General features: G+C 51.9%; 1 protein-coding gene and 1 long non-coding RNA gene across 2 annotated transcripts in view; both read right to left on the bottom strand.

The window, feature by feature from the left end:
* The window catches only part of LOC106820793 (zinc finger homeobox protein 3-like), a 46,041-nt gene extending 42,002 nt beyond the window's left edge, over positions 1–4,039 (bottom strand). Inside the window, 2 exon segments of the mRNA XM_014825363.1 lie at positions 1,372–2,384; positions 2,475–4,039. Of these exon segments, the coding sequence (XP_014680849.1) occupies positions 1,372–2,384; positions 2,475–4,039 (2,578 nt within the window).
* Positions 4,040–4,205: 166 nt separating this feature from the next.
* Positions 4,206–18,860, bottom strand: part of LOC106820806 — a 92,712-nt gene continuing 78,057 nt past the window's right edge. The window contains exon 5 of the long non-coding RNA XR_001395657.1: positions 4,206–4,562. This is a non-coding gene — a long non-coding RNA (uncharacterized LOC106820806). The remainder of the gene's footprint in view (positions 4,563–18,860) is intronic.

The raw sequence follows: 18,860 nt of genomic DNA, 5'->3' as shown, positions 1-18,860 counted from the left end.
CAGGACTTATCAGCTTCTATTTGTCAAGTCGCCATTGTTTTGTAAATTACCTCCCGAAGCAGAATCATAATCCTGTTTTTCAACCCGACAATCTATGCCAATAAACGCATGATTTGCAGCGAATTTCTTGGTTAGTCATGGGTTACAAGGTTTGTGTTGCTAACAGAGGCCATTACGGGCAAAGGTCAAGGGGCTCCCACCGCTAACCGAAACCAGCGATCACTGAGTTTTTTACGGACCTTTTAAAAAGCGAGCATGACAATCGCAGCTGCTTGAGAGATGACGTTTTGTTTTCACTCGGATCCGGTAGAAGCGGTTCGCCAATTTCCCGCTTGTCTGTTTTCAATAGTTGCAACAACACCACTCTCATCAGCGCTGTTGTGTTAATATTAGACAAATATTAACTGTCCAGTTTGCACTGTTTTTTCTTCGTCTGCCAGTCCGCCGAAGACCGACACAACTTCTGCATGAGAAAGTGCACACTTGAATAACTCATTTGTCTGAAAGCTTTTCCTGTTTGCTGATTTCCTCGTTGTTTTCGGTATAATAAACCTGACTCCCCCACAGCGCGAACTTTCTGCAGCGCGCTCTATCTACACAAAGACATTTGCACCATTCTCGCACCATCACGCGTGAGACTTGATTGCAGCGCATTCGAACGATTTAGGTTTGAAGAGTTCACACGTCCATCAAGAGCACATGCAATAGGTGACCACTCTACATTAAAAAAATCATCCATCTTCACCTACAGGGCGTGTCTGCATTATTTATCCTCTACTATATGCCCGCCATCAATTACTTTTCAGCTACGCAGTCTTACAAACAGCGACTAGCGACGTGTCCTGCACCACGCGGCCAACATCCGTGTTTCACGCACCGGTCTAGGAGACGTCGTCGAGAGAATGTAAAGCCGTGCAAGAGTTTACATGCTATTGACGGTACACATCATCTCCGCAGCGGCGCCCTCACACATACAGTGCTTTACTGAAGGGCTACATGCTCATAGATCCACAGCAGCATGATCTACCCTTACTCTGTACCCCTTAGCTCTGTAGCCCTAAGCTCTGGCACTGTGCTGAAACGAATGTCTACACGGGCATAGATTCACAGCAGCGTTCTCTACCCATATACCCTTCGCTCCACCACCGTGCCGGAATGAAGGTCTACACAGGCATAGATCCACAGCAGCGTACTTTACTCGTGTACCCTTCACTCCACCATCGTGCCAGAACGAATGTCTACACAGGCATATAGCTAGTAGCTATACAGCAGCATGCTTCACCCATGTATACCTTAGCTACACCACCACGCCAGAATGAAGGTCTACACTGGCATAGCTACACGGCAACGTGCGCAGCTCGGCAAGCTTACCTTGATCTTCGAAGACGACGTTGTCGCTGTCCTTGAGCTCCTGCACGCTGACGACGTCGCCGACGTCCTTGAGGACCATGCCCTGCTGCTGGCGCAGCGCCTCGTTGCGCAGGTGCCGCACCGACTTGACGTGCTGCAGCATGTTGGCGCGCGACTTGGTGTTGAAGAGGCAGAGCGCGCAGCGGTAGTAGCGGTCAGCGGCGCCGCCCGTCGCCAGCCGAGTCTCGCCGGCCTGCAGGTGCTGGAAGATGCGCGCGTTCATGTCGTGCACCTGGCTGCTGACGTGCAGCTGGAACTTGTGCACGCTGTTCGTCTGGAAGTCGCACGCGTTACAGCGCACCTGGTGCGGGTTGGCCATGCTGAGGCACTTGAGGCGCCACTCGTTGCGCGGGCCGCCCTCGCGGATGTGGTTGATCAGCTGCAGCTTCTGCAGGTGCTTGTCCGTCTTGCAGTGCAGCTGGAAGTTCGCCTTCAGGTTGGTCTTGTACTGGCAGAGCTTGCAGACGTAGCTGCCGCCGACGACGACGACGACGTCGTCGTTGCTGCTCTTGCTGCGGTCGGCCTGCAGGTGCCGGTGCAGCGTCTCCAGGCTGTCCGTCGAGAACACGCTGCAGATGCTGCACTGGAATATCTTCACGTTGTCGTCGACGCGCCCGCCGGGGTCGCCACCTAGGTGCAGTCCCGCGGCGTCGTCGGCCGCCGGCCCGACGGCTGACATCAGCATCGCGGGCGTGAAGTTCGCGAGGTCGGCCGGGACCGCGGCGGCGGCGGCCATGTCGCCAGCGCCGAGTCCGAGCGCGGCCCCCAGGTGGCGCAGCTGCTCGTCCTGCATCGCGGCGGCGGCGCTCATCTGCAGCTGCATGTCGCGCTGCATGTGCTTGACGTTCTGCTGCAGCACGAGCATGTTGTGCGTGTGCTTCTCGCTCGTCATGTGGATGCGCAGGTTGCGCGCGACGCTCGTCTCATAGTTGCACACGTCGCAGCGCCACGTCGGCTTCTGCTTCGGCGGCGCCCTCGCGCGCGCGTCTGCCGCCTGCTGCTGCGCGTCCGCCGCCGCCGCGGCCGCCGCCGCCGCCGCCACCGCGGGGGGCGGAGCCATCGACGCGATGGCCTCGCTCTCCGGCGCATGCTGCAGCTGTTGTTGCTGCTGCTGCTGCTGCTGCTGCTGTTGGTGGTGGAACAGCTCGTGGCCCCCGTTCTGCAGCTCGGTGACGTTGTTCACGTGCTTGTCGGACTGCATGTGGATGCTGAGGTTGCCCTTGGTCGTCGTCGAGTAGTTGCAGATCTGGCAGCGGTAGGGCTTGTAGCCGCACTGGTACGTCTCGCCGCGCGCGAGCCGCGGGTGCGCCTGCTTCGTCACGCAGTAGATGCACGTGGCGTCGTTCTCCGGATGCTTCTCCTTCATGTGGATCTCGAGTGTCTCCTGGTACTTGTAGTGCCAGTTGCACTTGGGGCACTTGAGCGTCTTGCACGAGTTGCGCGAGTGCATCATCGTCATGTGGCCGCCGAGCGAGCGGCTCGAGCCGAGCACGATGTCGCACTTCGGACACTCGACGCCGTTCGCCTTGCCGTCGGGATGCTGCGCGCACATGAACGGGTTGCCGAGCAACGCCGGGTTCAGCGGCGAGATCGGCGAGCGGCGCGTCTGCGAGCGGTACGCCTCCAGCATCTCGCTCAGCGACGACTCGCTGTGGCCGGAGCTCGGACGCGACGCGCTCGCGCGGCCCGGCGAGGCGCCCCCGCAGCGGAATCCGCCGCCGCTGCTGTCTGACTCAGCGTCTTCGCGGCTCGCCTCGTCCTGCTCCTCGCCGCCAGCCGCCGGCGCCACCTGGGGACCCGCACTTCCGTTATCCCTGCCAGTTCGCGCGTCGTCGCCGCCCGCCTCCTTGCCGTTGACGGGAGACGGCTGCTGCTGCGGCGGCGGCGCGGGGGCGGGCGACGACGCGACCGCGGCCAGCGAGCTGACGCTGACGCTGGGGGCGGGCAGCGCGGTCGACGTCTGGAACGCGTTCGGCTGGCAGACGAGCATGCCGCCGCTGCACGCGGCGCTCGTCTGCGAGTACGGCTCGAGGAACGACATGAGCGGCGCCTTGTCGCAGCCGACGCCCTGCACGATCGCCGACGCGTTCTTACGACTCATGATCTCGTGCTCCTCGCTGTTCAGCGTCATGCCGTGCTCGGCCGTCGCGTGCGCGACGAACGATCGCGAATACCCGAATGACAGCTTGCAGATGAAACACATCAAGATAGGTTTAGTCGGTACTGAGGTATAGTCGCACGACAGCGCTCGGCCGCGGCCGGCGCCGTCACCTTCGCTTCCCTCTGAGGAGTCGGCGCTCTTACTGCGCACGTCGTACACGCGGTAGCTGTGCATGACGGGCGCCTCGGTGAACTTTTTCTTGTCCTGAAAGTTGCTTGAGGTCTGTCCGTAGAGCGACGGGTCGTACATGACCGTGTTGCGCGAGACGAGAAACGCGTTGACGATCTGCGGAAACGCGGCGCCGCCGACGTTCGAGCCGCGCTGGTCGACGATGGCGCCCTCTTGCGTCGGAATGTCGACGTTCGAGTCCGTCTCGTCGAAGTCGGTGTCTCCCGGCTCGATGATGTACGCCGAGCCGTCCGGCTGGTAGACGATCTTACCCTCGAACGCTTCGACGTCGCTCAACATGCTGTCGTCGTCGCTGACGCGCGCCGAGTCGTCGTCGCCGGCGGTCGGCACCGCCGCCGCAGAGGTGGCGCCACCGGTGCGCGCCTCGCAGCACTCGTGGTCCAGGTAGCGCTGCATCTCGTCGAAGCACTGCGTGCACTCGCCGCACGTGACCGCGTCGCCGGCGCAGGCGGGGTCCGCGCGGACGCCGCCCGCTGAAGGTGATTTGCCTGAGGTTTCCTTCTGAGGTTCGTTCGGTGAGGAGGAGGTCGCGGGAGGGGTGGAAGCCTGTGCGTTGTTGTCGCCCCGGTCGTCCGATAACACAGGTTTCATCCCCACCTGCTTCCCCATACACGTGTTGTTGTTAAAGGGCTCGTGACCACCCGTATTGTTCACTGGCTGTGGCGAACGGCCAGTAGGTGGCGTCACTGTATCCAGCGCCATCTTTATGCCGAGTCGATCGCTGCTGTCCAGGCTAGCAGCCATCACTGCTACGTTACTGGGCGCTGTCGTCTGGCATCCGCCTTCTTAGCATTTCATGCATCTGTAACGGAACGAGAAAAAAACCACCAATAAATATCAATCGAGCACGCAATCGGTTCGCCGAGCCTCGAAAACACACTCGCGCCATCGCTCATCGTCAACTGTCGAAATTAAATCGCGCTGCGACCGTCGTCAACGTAACGACGCTGGCCGGCAGCACGCATGCCCCAGTGCGCGCAGACGAACGACGCTGCTGGCGGCAGGCTCGACGAAAGAACGGCACCCCCTCCCCCCGCTGATCAGGGTAAACATGCAAAAACGCGTGGCTCCCGCTTACGTGGGGCTTGATTTCGGGCCGTACTGTTGTACGTAGATAGGACGATAGCGGGGAGGAAGGGGGGCGCCGATGCGGATTCCGCTACTGGTCAAACTAAACACGTAATTAGCCTTCGGTCACGTGCTCTCTGCGCGCACACACCCTTCCCACACGTATCGCTTTCACCTCTCTGCTGCACATGCTAATTTATTAATCTCCAACATGGAAATCAGGCATGGCGCTTCGGTCCGGTATGCCTAATAAATTAGGGCTCGCGCGCGCGCGGGCGCTCGCTCGACGCACAATCAGCCACATGCGCCTTCCAAGCGCATCCCCAGACTCTACCATGGGAACGCGAACTCGCAGCCTCTCTCTCTCTGCCACCGCCGATGTCTCGAGACATTATACATTAGCGGAGAGGAGGGTCGCCGTTTAACCCTACACGTGTTCACCGCGCCTAGGGTCGATGGCTGGCCTCGCACACTGCGACTGTACCGATCTCATATCGGGACTGCAGCGGTGGCGGCGGCGGCGGCGGGGAAAACCTTGACGACGAACAAAGCACGCGGTGGACGGACATCCCGCCAACATGCGATGACGACCGAAAAAACGAGACCTAATGACGGAAACGATTTCCATCGTAAAATTTGCGAGAGAGAAAGCCGGGTGCAGCTAGACATATGATGAACAGTGAGATATCGGCTTCGTACAGGCCTTCGCGAGGAAGCTAGTTATTACGCCAGCTAAAGACTACACAGGGCAAGAAGCATCATTCAACCTGCAGCCCATCGCGTATTAGAAATCAAATCCGTGCAGGGGCAGTGGCACGTCAGGTCGCCGACGCAATTCGCACTGAAAGCTGCGTCACTACGGAACAAAACCAACACTGTGCAACAAATCACAGAAGAAAATCCGACAACCTGATTATCGCAATTATAACTGTAAATTCATCAAACTTATACTGACAGAAAAATTGGCTACGGCAGTGTAAAACTGCGGACAATCACAGAAGGTGAATAGCATGGACACGCTATAATCTGCCTGAAAGAGACGCGGAGAAATAAACCAGCCTCAGTTTGTTTCGTAATAACGATTAATAATATTCACAATAGAATGAATTTCAATCGCAGAAAACATTTTTTCATTTTTTTTGGAATAGGCCTATAGATCGTGGTTTCTCAATTCGCCAAAAGACAGCTTGCATCACTGGAATTTATTAAACACATTGGCTAGAAGGAACAGACAGATAAATTACAGAGTCAGACATAGTATATAGATAATAATGGCCCCAGACAACAGACATCACAGGCATGACAGACATCAGAGACACACAGAATCACACAGAATTACACAGAATCACAGACATCAGATACAATGAGCAAGGAGTATAGACATAAGACACACACTGGACAGTGGGTGCAGCGAACAGACACATTGCGTAGTGGCTGCAAGGAAAAGACACTGGACAGTGGGTACAAATGTCAGATACTAGGCAGGGAAGGGTACAGGCATCAGACACTGGGAAGAGGTACAAACACCAGCCACTGGATAGGGTACATGCATCACACTGGCTAGGGGTACAGACATCAGACACTGCATAGGGTTCAGACACCAGACACTGGGTAGGGGCACAGGTATCAGACACTGGGAAGAGGTACAGCCATCAGACACTGGCTAGGGGTACAGACATCATACACTGGATATATATACGCCTAGTGAGTGCCCGAAACGGGCATTACACAGAATAATAATGTAGTACAAATACATAGATAGTAGAATAATGGATACAGACATCAGACACTGGATAGGGGTACAGGCACCAGACACTGTGTAGGACTACAGGCATCAGACTCTGGGTAGGGGTACAGGCATCAGACACTGGGTAGGGGTATAGACATCAGACACTGGATAGGGTACATGCATCACACTGGCTAGGGGTACAGATATCAGACACTGGATAGGGGTAGAGGCATCAGCCAATGGCAAACGCACTGGTCTGCGGGAGGTATCAACACAGAACAGACTGATCGTGTAGACAGCAGACACTAAGCAGTGGGAAAGACGCCACACACTGGGTAGACAATGCAGATAGCTCACAGACGCTGCGTAAAGGAAATAACAAACGCAGTGATACGAGGTTACCATCAGACAGCGCAGACTGTGGTTATACAGACACAACACTATGCAGTACACGGACGTGTCCGAGCAGAAATCACGCTACACGTACACTGGACGTCAGAGATCGACACTACAGACACACCGACGGCACACGCGCACACACGCGCATGCTCGTACCGTGAATCACACACACATACGCACACGGCGTTGCGTAAACGCGAATTGAGAGTTGCGTAAACACGAATTACGACTCGTAACGAAGATGCGCGCGTGCGAGTCCGCGTGTGGGTGGTGTGTGGGTGCGTGGGGTTAGGGGAGAGAAAGGTAGGGGGAGGGGGAGGGGAGAAGTCCGCGTGTTGGTGGTGTGTGGGTGGGTGGGGTTAGGGGAGGTTTAAGGGAGGGGGGGAGGGGGAGAGGAGAGGCGGAGTCTGCGTGTGGGTGTGGGGGAGGGGAGGGGAGGGGAGAAGAGGAGTCCGCGTGTGGGTGGTGTGTGGGTGGGTGGGGTTCAGAGAGGGAGAGGGGAGGGAGAGGGGAGGAAAAGGGGAGAGGACGAGTCGCGTGTGGGTGGTGTGTGGGTGAGTGGGGTTAGGGGAGGGGGAGAGGAGAGGAGGGGAGGGGAGAAGCGGAGTCTGCGTGTGGGTGTGGGGGAGGGGAGGGGAGGGGAGAAGCGGAGTCTGCGTGTGGGTGGTGTGTGGGTGGGTGGGGAGAGGGAGGGTAGGTGGAGGGGGAAGGGAGGAGTCTGCGAGTGGACACGACGCGAGAAATGCCGTCGGAGCACACAGGTGGGACATTGTCTCGCTCCGCCGACGCCTGCCGGCACGGCACCGGACGTGCCGTCACAATGACGAGTCGCGCTCGGTGACGGGCTCGCGCAATTAGCAAAACCTGGGCGGAGGTAGGTAGGTAATCTACGCAAACAACGGAGGGGCGCCCGCTAACACGGCCGCTGCTGAAAAAATACGACCGCCGCCGAATAACAAGCCGGGCCCGGCCGATTCCCGCGCACAAAAAACAGGACACGGATTTTTTCGGAGGCGAATTTCAACAAAAACACAGGTGTGCTTGCGACAATTATGAGACATTTACTGATTTAGCATGGCCGTTCTAGCAGAAAGGAACACTTTTATTATGAGGCGCGCGGCCGTGTATGCGAAATGTGTGAGCAATAATTGTGTGCGCGAGATATACAATAACAGAGACCGGCAAGTTGCATATTCACGTCGCAGAATCGCCGCCAGAGATGAAAGCGCCATTCGAAACAAAACTCATCAAATATGAAAGCAGACGAACGTTCGTTGGGAGCGACTCGGCATCACGCTCATCACGTAATGGCGTCCGCCGCCGCCGTCGCCGCCGCCGCCGCCCGATATGCAGACGAGAGTCCATCAGCACGCTTTCTTACGAGAAGATATGGATTTTTTTTTCGCGAACTGGGCTTATTTAAGTCTCTCTCTCGCGCGCAGGGTTCGGCACAATGGCGGCGCGTCTGCGCTCGGCGACACGCGGGTCGCTGCTCTCCCCTCCTTCTTCGTCTTCTTCTCCCCCTCCTCCTTCTTCCCCTCCTTCCTCTCCTCCTCCTCCTCCTTCCTCCTCTTTCTCTCCCCTCCGCCGCCGCCGCCTCCTCCTCATCCTCCTCCTCCTCCTCCTCCTGCTCCACAGCAGAATAACGCCACGTTGGCTTCCCAGATCGCTCGCCATCCACCACCCAAGGCATGCACGACATCGTGGAGGCGTTCCTCCCACCCATCGAAACTCAGCACAACGAATTCTCACAGTCGCTGCCACTGAAATCTCCTAGGCCCTACTCACACACGGTTGCACTCACTCACCGAGCAGGCTCGTGCACGCATACTGAGGACAGCGGTGGTGATCGAGGCCAGTTCTGCCTGACTTCGCCCACTTCGACACGCACGACATGTGACATGGTCGTCTAGCCGAAGTCGCCGCTACACACAAGAAGCCGCGTGCAGACACAACAACGCGACACCTCCGTTCACATCGCTCGACCGAAAGACACGGCAAAAATTAGCGAGAGAGAAAAAACGCGCGCCCACAGTCGAGTGTTTTTGGAGCGAAACAGGTCGCAGCGAACTGTACGTGCACCGCGTGTAGCCGCTTGACGCAATCCAGCAGGAGAAGGGATAGGTTGCATAGTTTATGACAGGCCGGTACCGAGGCATATCAGTTCTGTAAACGGATGTTTCCTGTATGCTGGTATTAAATCAGCACGCACTGATTTGCGACACCTCGCCTCTCTCTCTCTCTCTCTCTCTCTCTCTCTCTCTCCACGCTTGCTTCTACATGACAACAGCGCCAACCCCCGCCTGTGGAGACGAGTGCATCATGCACCAGTCATTTAATTTAGCACGAATACCATGTTAAAATCTTTTTAATGTAGTTAAGGCGCGCGTGAATCCGTTTAATGTAATTTAAGGTTTGGGCAATTTTATTATCTCAGACTATAAACCTGGATGCTTTTAGGTGCCTCATATATTATGATTGAATTTAGATGAACTCTTATCCACTCTTCAGAATAAAAGTTTGGCTTGTTGTTTTTAGTTTGAATAGTTTGAAATACATGCATATATTATCATCTATATATCTATACATATATATGTTATTATCTACTCTTGATATTATGCAGGTGCTGCACTTATACATATATATGCTCCAAAGGTTAGCTAGGCATTTTCGTCCTAAAAGTTGTATCTGAAATTATTCCTAAAACATTACAGAGCTCTGCTATTAACTATTAAAATAAGATATGAATATGCATAAACCTGATAATAAATTTGAAAAATGGCACAGTCCATAGAACTAAGTTATTTATCTATTCGCCATTAAGGAGGTAAAACCAATGCGTTATTTTTATGGGCGCACGATTGAAGAGATTTTCCATTAAACATCCGTATTGACTGTATATGTATATGTACTAATGTAAAAACTAATATGCTCGTCGAATCGTATTTTACATCCCTCTCACCGCTCAGATATGAAACTGTTATTCTTACTGTTTTCCTAGATTCTAGATCCTACTATCCATTTTTATCCAAAACATTCTTTAAATCAAGAGATATAATTAAAATATTCTATTAGTTTAATTGCGAGTGTTCTTTTCCAGGAGGAATAATAACATACGAGTATGTTCGTCAACATGGTTCAGGAAAATCACTCTAATCATATTTATAAAACCGAAGACATTAGTAGGCCTATTCCACGTCTGTCATCTAGTTACTTATAACAACTGATCAATTTTCGTTGATTACACAAAGTTCCGTGCTAATTAAACCACAGGAAGCGGACGAACCAGAAATTTTGCAGAATTCTGAGTTATGACGAAATATGTTCCGCGTTTAATGCGAAACGCATGCAAATTAATTTCATTAATCAGGAAGTTTGCAAGCACGGAAAGAAAAAGCAATCTATCTCCCCCGGGACAGCCCGTCAAGTGACTCTCCTTCCAACTTGAAAACAATTGACAATTAAAAATGAAAACGATCGGCTTGAAAATTTCCCAGGCTGGCCGTTTGAAACCCCGGAGGGAGACAGCCACGATCACACCGTGCCACCCTCTCCGCCTCCGCTGGCAGACTGGGGCGGGAAGCTACTAATGCTGCCCATCCCACACAAATTACAGGTCTCCCTCCCCGTGTCCGAATACTGTTAAACCAAAAAATTACGATCGGCAATTGTTCGGACGCCTAAACGTAGCGTTGACGACTAGATAGAGCTTATCGAAGGCTGCCGAGCACACATGCACGCACACACGCACGACACGCACACACGCACGCGCGCACACACACAGGCGCGGATGTCGCCACTACGCCACAAAGACGCAACACGCACGCGCGCATACGCACAACACACACACAACACACATGCACACACACACACACACACACCACACACACACACACACACACACACACACACACACACGCACACGCACACACACACACACACACGCACACACACACACACACGCACACACAGAGACGCGCGTGCTACTACACGCTCGGTCCTCCACTGATACTGTTCTTCGGTCTAGCTCAATTCCCTCACCGCGTCACACACTCGCTCGCATCGCCTTCTCGCGGCGATTACGAGATATATACTCGAAAGTGGTCGGCGGCAGCAGCCGGTCCGTGAATTTACACGTCCTCTTCCCGCGCGCGCGGGAGAGACCGTGCGAGAAAAACAAAAGCCAGTGACGGAGAACATTACTTCTCTCCCACGTGCACTCCCCGGGTGACCCTCCCCCGTGGCGGGTGCGACTACCTCCTCCCTCCTCCCTCCCGACCAACACGATGGATGGGCGTGCTACTCGAACCAAAATTGCGGCGTCCATTCAATGAGGCTTCCCGGTCGCGCAAGCCGGTGGGACTGTACATTACACCACAGATGGCTGCCCAAATGAAATTTACGCCAAAACAATCAATCCGAGCCTAATGACAATTCTCCGAGGGGTAAACTTGGAAAATTTGCTCGGCCGCTGGATTTGTTACGTATCAATGACTGCAGATGTAAAACGCAGAGGCTAGCTAGCTAGCATCATAGCCGACCAGTCACCGACGGTAGGGGTGTATTCCCGGAGATGCGGAGGCTGCCGTACTGATCCACCCCTGATTTCCGCGATGATGCAAAAACATCTGCCGCCGTCATAAATTTTCGTCATGCCAAATGAATCGGTCAGTGTTGCGATTGCGGGAGTGGTGAGAGACAAGGAGGGGCGAGCAGAAGCGCTGCATGCTGCTGCTGCTGCTGCTGCTGCTACTACTGCCTACTGATGCTGCTGCTGCTGTTGCTACTACTGCTATACTGCGGCTGCTGCTACTACTACTGCTACTGGTACTGCTGCTACTGCTATTCCTGCTGCTGCTACTGCTACTGATGCTGCTGCGCTGCTGCCCTACTACTTGCTGCTGCTGCTGCTGTACTGATGCTGTTGCTACTACTACTGCTTTTGCTGTTGCTACTACTACTGCTTTTGCTGTTGCTACTGTTGTTGCTGCTGCTACTACTACGACTACTGCTGCTGCTGCTGCTGCTGCTGCTGCTGCTGCTGCTACTGCTACTGCTACTGCGGCTGCTGCTACTACTACTGCTACTGATGCTGCTGCTGCTACTACTACGACTACTGCTACTACTACGACTACTGCTGCTGCTGCTGTTGTTGTTGTTGTTGTTGTTGTTGTTGTTGTTGTTGTTGTTGTTGTTCTTGTTGCTGCTGCTGCTAATGTCGTTGTTGCTGCTGCTGCTACTGCTGCCGCCGCTGCCGCCGCCGCCGCAACCATCCCCCTTACGGGGCCCGGCTCCTGGCCTTTCAATCCCGAAAAAAAGTAATTGCATTTTTATACACAGAGCACGTACAATGCAATGCAAATTTGTGCCATTCAGGTGCTGTGCCGTTCTCTAATGTGTCGTTATGCACACATGTAAAATGAATGCCGGCAGCTCCCAAACACTGGTGGCACTCGGGACATTAACGGTAGCACGGGAGCAAGCGTGCGTGTGGATGCCTCCGGTGCTCTTTATCCGGCAAATGTAAATTTACGAGGGGCTCCGCGCGATGAAATCATACTTTGAAATGCGTTTTACATTTATCATAGCTCCGCGTGCGAGCTGCACGATGGCCGTAGAAAATGTAACCAGAAAAGCACGTCTTTCTTTTCGTTTATTAGTGCCACTGAAAGAGCGGGCCATTAGTCATAGACGCTTGCTGCTGGCCTTCTGAATGCACTACTATCTGCGTTGGCACCAACAGATTAAAACTAGAAATGCACTCGCACTTGACAGAAAGACAGCCTCTCCCTGAAAAGGAATTAGCCTTGAAAGCGCTGCTACTTACCTGGAGACGATTTCTGCAAGAAATTATCGCAATTTACCTGTGACATCGAGTCTATTGACGGATAAGCATTTTTCTCTCCGTTACGGACATTTTCTCACAAAAGTAGCCTCTATGCGCGTATACGATCAATTTGCACACACAACAGCGGCAACGCGGAGCAGCCGAATGCGACTGCTGTTAGGTCTAATGCGTATATATAATTATGAAGCCGTGACACAATTACCAGTGGCCATAATTAATTCTCATTAGCGACAGCTATAATTTCGCCTAAACCCTGATTTATGCATTTTATAATTAGTAATAGGTCAACCCTATGGAAACTAAGCCAAAAGATTTTTGCAATCACATCTGTTACCATATTTTCTGAATCCCACGAATCGAGGTACGAAACATAGACACGATACGGCTATAGGTAACACGCACCGACGCTGAGGCTACACTAGCAGCGGTGTCACTGCTCCTGATTGTGGCCTTCTATACTAGGCCGCTATAGAAACACGATAGGGATGATACAGAGTGCTAAGGATGCTGCAGGTGGGAGCGAGGCATCTTCCGTCGGGAAAGGTGGTCGCTCTCGCATGGCCCAGAGCACACCACGGCAGTGTCAACAAACGGTTTCCTCTAATTAACACGCGTGCTGTACTTAAAATGCGAGACAGCCGCCGCCGGCGAACCATAAATTTTTACCGCGCATTCGCGCTGTGGAATTCGTCGGTAGATGCTATAAAAATTTAAAATTAGCACGAGGTGCAGAGCTGCGCGCGCGCGCGTCGCCCGCCGGTCGTCTGCTGCTCTTCGCTGCTGCTGCAGTGGTCGCTGGTCAGCGAGCGGGGGCTGGACAACAGCGATGCTCGCCCGCCGGCCTTCGCGTCTCCGCTAATTCCACGGTCAGCGAGCCCCCGCGTCCGGCCCTTACTTCATCGAATTCAACAACACCCTCGGCATTAATGACGTCGGTCAACAAGGACATTTCGCTCGGCGTTGACATTAAATCGCTCGCTGTTTGCGTTAGTGCCAGATTTAGGTAATTACGAATGGTTTTTGCTTTATTGGCTAATGATAAGCGATTTCGGGCCGATTCCGAGTTTCATGCTTCGTCTGTCCGCGTAATTGTCTTGCCTAATTCATGGCCGAAACTAGAAATTCAACCTCAACCGCACCCGGATCTTTTTAAGAGGGCTTTGTCGCTGCGCCGTCTAAATGACTGACCCAATTTTTCAGGCGAGAGCTCGCGCTGCGCGTCTGCATGCTCAGCTTTAACTAGTCTCCAAAAAAGCAAGAGAACGAACGATCGGCGAATTCGGCGGCCCCCCAAACACATCGCGATCCGCTGATCGGCGCCTACGTACGGACCGCCAATCGAACTAACCTGTTCTCCCCCCCCCCCGACGGCCGCATGCGCGCGCAAGCCGACGGAATTAACGTCGGCGTACGAAGACACAACGGCGTACATATACGGACGAACCCGTGCCGACCGCTTATGCTCAACTGGAAATGCAAAACCAATGAATTGTAGCCGACGCCTCGCAGCATCACGTTCACGCGAGCCGCCGCATGCATTATTAAGATTCCGCTCGGGCAGCTGCGCCAGTTTTAACTCGGCTCCCTTTGCACCCCCCCTCCTCCCCTTCCTCCCCTCCTCCCCCACGCAAATTTATTCGCAGAGATCAATAGAAGACAGTATAGATTTCTCCGCCAACTTTTGCGCGCGGTCAAATTAACATATATACGGCGCGCTGCGCATTACTCATATTCGGCGACATATTAGCCCTTTATGAACGTAATTACGTAGGCAGACAAAGCGCTTGCACCTATCGCCGCCGCTGGCTGCCTGTCGCAGCACGGCCCCCGACAAAAACACACACTGCGCTCTTGTTTCTGTGCACGCTGTTTATGCCTACGCGATGTCTGTCGACTCATTCTCAGCAATTATCATTCTGCTCTATGTAAATTATGGCGGCCAGACCCTACGCCAGCCCAGCTGGAGAACAATTCAGCCGAGTGCGTTGCTATCGAGCCCAAAAATAATGCTTGACGTCAGCCAGCCCAATCAATGGCTGAGAGATCGAGTATTAAATTGCATACATAATGTCGCGCATTAATTATTCACCTCCCGCACGGCACAAGTGTCAATACTGACACGTTAACCGTATGCGGAAAAACCACGTCTGGGCAAAGGTGGGGCAAGCACCTGCCAACTTCAGACACGGGACTAGGAAAATTCGCGCAACGACACGGGAAGGAAACTCTTATATCCTACTAGATATAAGAAAGTGAGTAACCTACATGAGTACCAGTGAAGCGAGAGAGAGATAGATAGAGAGAGATAGAGAGAGAGAGAGACAGAGAAAGCGCGCGAGAGGGGAGAGACCGAGCTGAGGAAGAGGTGAGTGGAGGAAAAGCGAGCAGGAGACGAAGATAAAACAGGGGAACATGACCACTCGGATCTCATCGCACAGCTACCTTTCCTTATCAATAGAAATGTCAGCAATTGCCTAGTAATCACAGGCGTGGGAACCAACCTGACTGAGAGAAAAAACATGGATTAACTCCTGAACACAATACCAAAGACAAGATCATCATAGATCTTCCCCCACAGCTAGGCTTTACGTTCGTTAGGAGCGTCGATAAGTCGAACTAATGCTCACTTAAATGCCATCATCCGTGCTCAGCTATGAACTAAACAATCAGAAACATAGCGGCCTAATACTACCGCAAACGTGGGGGTCAGTATCACCGCCCTATTCCCGACTGGCTGACGCAGCTATTTGACCTAACTTTAGAAACGTACATATCAGATTGGTGGCAACAATTGCTCTCATGTTAGGGCACCGTTTGGTAAGTAGCAAAAACTTGCTCACTTCACTGCAAAGCTCGTCCGCAAGTTTACTTACCTCAGCCAATGGGCGAAGAATCGATAGAAAGCCTGCGTTTCAGCGCCCAGCTAGCCGAGTGCCGGAGCAGAGATTACCCGCAAAGTGGCTGCCCATCAAACTGCAGGTGACTGCCTGCGTGCAGGTGAGGTAACGACGCCCATGGGAGAGACGTAGCAGCGCGTCCAGACAGCCATGCACAGGTGTCCCCCACAACAAACCTCGGGCCAGTAATTACAGCCGTGGGGATTATCGCAGTTGGTCAGAATTTCACCACCGCGGAGCCCAACCGTGGGCGCAAGTACAGCACGCTTGGAGCTTTTTGTGAGAGGCAGACTTCAATAGTCGGCTAGCGTTGGTTGCTTTTAACATAGAGAGGAAATCGGTGTACAGCACCAAAAGTTAACCGGGTCTCGCGCGCAGCGACCTACTCCTCATTGCAATATTATTATGCGCACAGGATTAGCATTTATCATATTCACGAACAACGAAGAGTTCTACCCGTTACCCGTATACTCAGGAAGGGTTCCATCAGGAACAGTACCTACCCCCTCCGAATTTAGAACGCCACAATGCCGCAAATGTCCCGTTTTCCTAACAAGTATTATATTAATAATAACATATAATTAGATTTAATGAACGATAAAGAGTCTGTAATATATTATATATACGCAAAATTATTATATTGCATCCGTTACACTTGAATATTTCATATATCATTAATACTACATTTATTCTGAAAGAGTAACTTATTATTGTGTAAATATTTTAGTATATTAGCTATTTAGTTCGATTTAACTTATTAATTAACTATTTATTAATTTTTCAATTATTTTGTACATTTTTGTCAATTATTAAATCTTTTTCGCTTTTGTAAATAAATACGTCATATTTTGAATATAAAAAAATACCTATGCCAGTATAACTAACAAATTCATCTGTACATTGAAATTACATATTTATCTGTTATATTCTAGATACATAAATTGCAGAATTAATAACAATTTATAGACACTATCTTTTATACAACATTTCAGTTGTGCTTAAAATTCACATGCTTTCAAGAACGTCAAACTGTTTTCATATATTCACAAAATACATTACAGGCATCTTGCATTGATTTTATATCAACTACAGAAATTCAACGGACATTCATATATGCATAATTTTCGTTAACCTTGGGCAGGGTCGTAATTTCTATATTGATGCCATATATACGATCAGTAGTTTGTTTCGAGGAGCCCTATCCGAGTGTCAATTCACGTTGTCATCATAATATGCTAATCAGCTTTGCAACTCCGTTATTCATATGCGCCATAATAAATAATATCACAATGGTTCGCAGAGGGGACATATATACGTTGCAGAAACAAAACCGACACGTTTTAAAAACCAGCAATTAACTAATTTCACCTGATAATGGTGAAAACGTGATGATGATTACTGCCAATATCTCTGTGTTCATATGCATATTATTATGATGAAAGCTTTGCCTCAAATCTATAAAGCTGGTTGATAAATTGCACACAGAGTACAAATTAAATAATTACAATAGATTCGTGCATGTTAGCCATTCCAGCTCCACATTAAACAGGTAATGGTAATGAATCAGTAGTTACATGTACATAATACATACGTTGAAGCCGGCACGATGAAGCATGATTGCATGGTTGCTGCGCGACCGCCTACATGCAATATCAGTACAGATGCCGCTATTAATCAAACCCAGCTTATTAACAACGAGCCTAAATAATAGCTTGCCGTTTAGTATACATTGTTTTAAATGGCATGCGGAACACCATATATTATCGAAATTACTGGAATTGTGGCTCTTCATGCGCTCGCTATACCGCACATACGCACGCACGCACGCACGCACGCGCGCGCGCGCGCGCACACACACACACACACACACACACACACACACACACACACACACACACACGCACACGACACACACACACACACACACACACACACACACACACACACACACACGACCGCACACGCACACGCACACGCACACTCACACACTTAAAACTACATGGATGGAGATGGGTGCCAGTCTCGAACCCACACACTCCGAAGCTTGGTTCAAATGTGAGATCTCTCGCACCGGTGGCTTATAACTAATTAAATTGGACAGTTGCAGGAAAGTAAGGCAAACAAAACACCGACAATAATGGTGCTGGCGACGGAGCGCAATGTTTTCTAGTGCAAAAAAACCCATCGCACCCCTAGCATACATAGAGAGAATGGGGGGGGGGAGGGCGGACGTCGATGAAATTCTCCGTGACATCCCAGATTTAGAACAGTAGTGTATTTACGGCTTATTCTTTACGGTGACCTGACCAACATTCTCCAGCAAAATGCTAACTGGTTTGTATCGCTACGACAATCAGCCGTCGGGGTTGAAGTTTTTTAACGCGCAATATTTTTCTACAGAGGCCGAATGATTCGATCAGACAGGATGTAGACTTACACGCGCCTCCGGGCCAACCGTGGCGGGTACACGTTACGTGTCCGTCAAGAAAAGGTCGTGCAATTTTTTTTCTCCAAAACTTCTGCAATTTTTTTAACGTCACTTTAAGTATACCCGCCCCGTCCGCCGGCACCCGACAACAGGGAAACAAGGGTCTGTCCGCTAATGGGCTAATGGGCAGGTGCGATAGGGTGCCGGGGTGACACGACCCCTCATATCTCCCCAGAGGGCGAAGCTTCCACGCGTCTTGCCAACCAACGTTGCGCCGTATGCCGGCAGCCCTACAGCGATTCGAAAACCGCGTGTTGAACCGCGAGGCCAGGAGGAAAACAAACTCCTCAAACACGTGTTTAACTCTAATGCTCCGCGTTGGATCTGGCACGGGCGCGACCGTGGCACGTACGACGGGGTTAACGTAGGTAATCTGGCTACTGGTCTCGGGCATATGGTACGCTGCTATCTCACTCACCCCCTCTCTCTCCCTCTCTCACCCACACACACACACACTCTCTCTCTCTCTCTCTCTCTCTCTCTCTCTCTCTCTCTCTCTCTCTCTCTCGCTCTATGTGCATGTGTCTGTCTCTCTGCTATACCATAACTTACTCGACAGTACACTTTTAGGCGATTTATGATGGCAAGTGTGCTGAAACTGAATGATGAGACTGAATTTACCGTATAGCTTGAGGGAGACACTGACTAGATCAAATAGGCTGGTTAGGCTT

The sequence above is a fragment of the Priapulus caudatus genome, unplaced genomic scaffold (assembly GCF_000485595.1).
Source record: "Priapulus caudatus unplaced genomic scaffold, Priapulus_caudatus-5.0.1 Scaffold48, whole genome shotgun sequence".
Lineage (NCBI taxonomy): Eukaryota > Metazoa > Priapulida > Priapulimorpha > Priapulimorphida > Priapulidae > Priapulus > Priapulus caudatus.
Note: the sequence above shows the minus strand (reverse complement) of the source record. Positions and strands in the feature narration are given on the sequence as shown.